Source organism: Geospiza fortis, unplaced genomic scaffold (assembly GCF_000277835.1).
Source record: "Geospiza fortis unplaced genomic scaffold, GeoFor_1.0 scaffold286, whole genome shotgun sequence".
In the NCBI taxonomy this organism is placed as follows: domain Eukaryota; kingdom Metazoa; phylum Chordata; class Aves; order Passeriformes; family Thraupidae; genus Geospiza; species Geospiza fortis.
The window spans coordinates 840,378-843,766 of NW_005054444.1; the positions used below are offsets into that span (position 1 = coordinate 840,378).

At 45.1% G+C, this 3,389-nt stretch overlaps 1 protein-coding gene across 1 annotated transcript in view; it reads left to right on the forward strand.

Annotated features, from left to right (window-relative positions):
* The window catches only part of LOC102038972 (ovostatin-like), a 25,305-nt gene extending 22,642 nt beyond the window's left edge, over positions 1–2,663 (forward strand). Inside the window, exons 33-36 of the mRNA XM_005427420.2 lie at positions 311–379; positions 1,302–1,407; positions 1,754–1,827; positions 2,551–2,663. Coding sequence (XP_005427477.2) covers positions 311–379; positions 1,302–1,407; positions 1,754–1,827; positions 2,551–2,568 — 267 coding nt within the window. The 3' untranslated portion in view covers positions 2,569–2,663. The remainder of the gene's footprint in view (positions 1–310; positions 380–1,301; positions 1,408–1,753; positions 1,828–2,550) is intronic.
* The last annotated feature ends 726 nt before the right edge of the window (positions 2,664–3,389 follow it).

A 3,389-nucleotide genomic window follows, 5' to 3' on the forward strand; every position in this document is an offset into this window, starting at 1 on the left:
AAAGGGTGGGAAACCTCTCAGACTAGCTCTGAAATGCACATCACACCAGAGTCAGGCAGAATTCCCCAAGTGAATTGCAGTGACCTGTGTGTTTGGAAAGAGCTCATACCCCTAACTAAGTCAAGTGGTGGGGTTTTGTCCATCCTTTTAACCTATTCAGCCATATTTGGACTCTAAAAGTCAATTACCAGCCCTTGAAACTTGACTAGGAGAAGAATGAATACCATAGACATGCAGCAGTAGGGTCTGAGGCAGCACTTGTTTTGCAATGTTTTACAAATATATTTATCTCCATTTTCTTGTTTCAAAGCTCATTGACAGTCAAACAGTGATGCAAGTAGAAAATAAGAAAAATCACGTCCTCCTTTATCTGCAAAATGTAAGTTCTGGTCACTGTGTATTTGATTTTCACAAAGGATGGAAACAGCATGTAATAGGTATAACCACAATATGGATATCCCTTATATGGTGCATTTATCATGTTCTCTTCCTCAACAGTCTTCTACTGTTATCACTAAGCTGCTTACTTCCCAAACTGCGTGTAACTTCCCAATCTTCCAAACAGCTTCAAACTGACAGCTGTCCTGCCAGCAACTAAAAAATCAAAAAAGTTCATTAAAATAAAAAACACATTGAAATTAAACAAAATTATTTCTTATTTCAGTAAAAAGCAGATAAACACCAGAAAAGTGGTTCCCTTGTGTCTATGCCTCTTTGGTAAGCTTCTTATAAACATCAGTCTTTCCAACAGGACAGGAAACACTGCTTTCATTCTCCTCTGGAAAGATTTTCTTTGCTTCTCTTACACTAGATCATTGCAAAATTTTACTTGTAATCTAATCCCTGAAACAGAATTCACTTAGTAAATAATTTGCTCAGGGCACTGTAGAACTAACAGAAGCCAATACCTGAGTGATGGACTCTGTAAACAGTTTCTTGGTGGCACATAATGTCCATGTCTGAAATTGGAGGAACTGGAATACCAGACTTTATCATCCTGACCGTTGGGACATCCTGGAAAATTAAACTCAGTCCCTTTGGGCAATTTTCCCATCTCTGGCAATAGGATATGCCATAATTACAGAATCAGGTGATACAAGCAGCACAGAAAAATCTATTAACTTTTCAGTTCAGTTTCACTTTGGACTCTCCAAACATGTTTGGATAATGGCTGTCCCATATCTGTGGGTGTGGCATCAGTGGGATTTGGAATATGCAACCTGTCAGCCACCACCCTTGTCTGCTCTGGATGGTGCTGTACAAATAAAAAGACTGATGTGATCTCTGACCTTCCATCACAGCTGTCACAGAAGAAAAGGAAAGAAATCACTTTCTCGGTTGAGCAGGACTTTGCAGTGACCCACCCCAAGCCAGCACCCGTGCAGATCTATGACTACTATGAAACAGGTATGGCTTTGATTTTAACCAGTGTGAAGTGTGGGGACAGGGGCAGCAGAAACAGTGTGCCTTAAGGGACACCCAGAACCAGCCCTGCTGCAAACAGCACTCCTCTGGACTCCATCAGCACCTGAATCTAGTGCCAGGGGAGAGACTCATTTCACTTTATTCACCTTGGTCTCATGCCCAAGGTGATCAATAGGCATGACTAGAAAGTTATGAAAATACATGCACCAGAATAAAGGATATTTCAAGGATCTCCAGTTTAAGCATGCATAGGTTATGTCCACCTCCAGGGAAAGGCACAAGAAGAGTTCTCCAGGGTAACAAGAATGTTTCTATTCTTCTTCTCCAGAAGAGTATGCTGTTGCTCAATACTCATCACCTTGCAACGAGGTTGTTGCAGAAACGGACTGTGGATACAAAAAGGTAAGCGAAAGCCAGAAAATAACCAAACAGGCAGATAAGAAAGTGAACTATAAAGCAGCAAAAGCAGAATGAGTAGAACAGGAGCCATTCTCAAAATAAATGAAGTCTCCTTAAGGCTTCTCAGAGAGCAGAGACAGGGGCCAGGTCCTGTCCCATGACACCAGTGGAATCCAAGTGGGGACCATGCTGCTGTTCATGGGAAGAGCTCAGCATCTAGAATGAAAGCCAAAGTGCAGAATAATGGAAAAGCCAGGAAATACTTTCAAAGCTTCCTCAAAAGCACAGATATGTACTAAGGAACCATTTACCTATGGCCATCCTCTAACGTCTTCCCTCTGGAGCCTATGCTTCCCAGACCCAAGCAAGGTTTTCCACATGGACTAACAGAAACATTTTCTGGGACAGTAAATACATTATCTGAGGAGAACACGAGGTGACATGAATCATGGAGGCAGTGTATTAACTAGTCAGAGGTATGATGCTGCCGGGCTGTAGAGGAGGTCAGGTCTGCATCCTACTCAGCACAGCAGTTCTGCTGGCTGCTGTCTCATGAGCAGTTTCTCAGGAGTCCAGGCACAGCTTGCTGCAAGACCTTGGTCCAGCTTTTGTCTGTTTAACACAGAAAGAACTGACTACTCTGTATCCCGAAAAAATGCCTGTGTTTTGTAACTTGCAACTCTTGGTTCTCACTGAGGTTATTTTCTTTTGGATTTTCACCTGCAGGAGCATCATAAATGTTGAACAAGTGGTCAAGAACCCTATTTTCTTCTGTCATGAAGTCCTGGAAAAAGCCATTGCATCACAGTGGGACTTAGGAATCACAGTGGGACTCCGTGAGATTGATTGAGCTAGTGTCTGGCTCTGTTTCCTTTCACAGCACATCTCTCCAGCTCTGTAGCATAATCATGTATATCTTTCCACCAATAAACCTCCCTTTTACATTGGGCATTGGTTTTTTTTCAGTGTTACACAACAGGCATGTTGATGATAGCCCACATGCCATGACTGCTGGCTGGGGGAGGATGAGGAGAAGAACACACTTGTCCTGCCTGCAGCACTCTGCCTCGTCCCTCAGCTACAGCTGATAACCCCTGGCCACTCCTGCAATGCACATGGTGTTCAGTCCCCCCACATCCAGAGATGGCACCCACTGCTCATGGCTGCTGGACAGCCCCTCACCTTTCCCCAGGCCAGTGACAGCACTGCCTTTGCCCCTCTGGCATAAGAGTAAGGGTTTAGGTGAGAACATCACGAAGTGACAGCATCATGCCCAACAGGGAACGGGGTGAGGAAAGGGGCAGCTTGCAGTCCAGACCTGGGGGTGCCTGGACCCACATCCTCCATCTCACCCTGCCAGGCCCTCCAAGTCTGGACAGAGTTTGTCCAAACCAGTCCAGGATGGATCATGGCAGGAGCCACCAGCAGCGACCCTCCCCGTTTTCCAGCACCTCTGCTCATCCCCTCCTTCATCACGCCTGGAGCCCTGGTGGTTCCTGCAAACACTAACACGCTAGCAGAGCAGCATCGGGAGGGCTGGGGGAAGAAACAAGGATGCTGCTCCC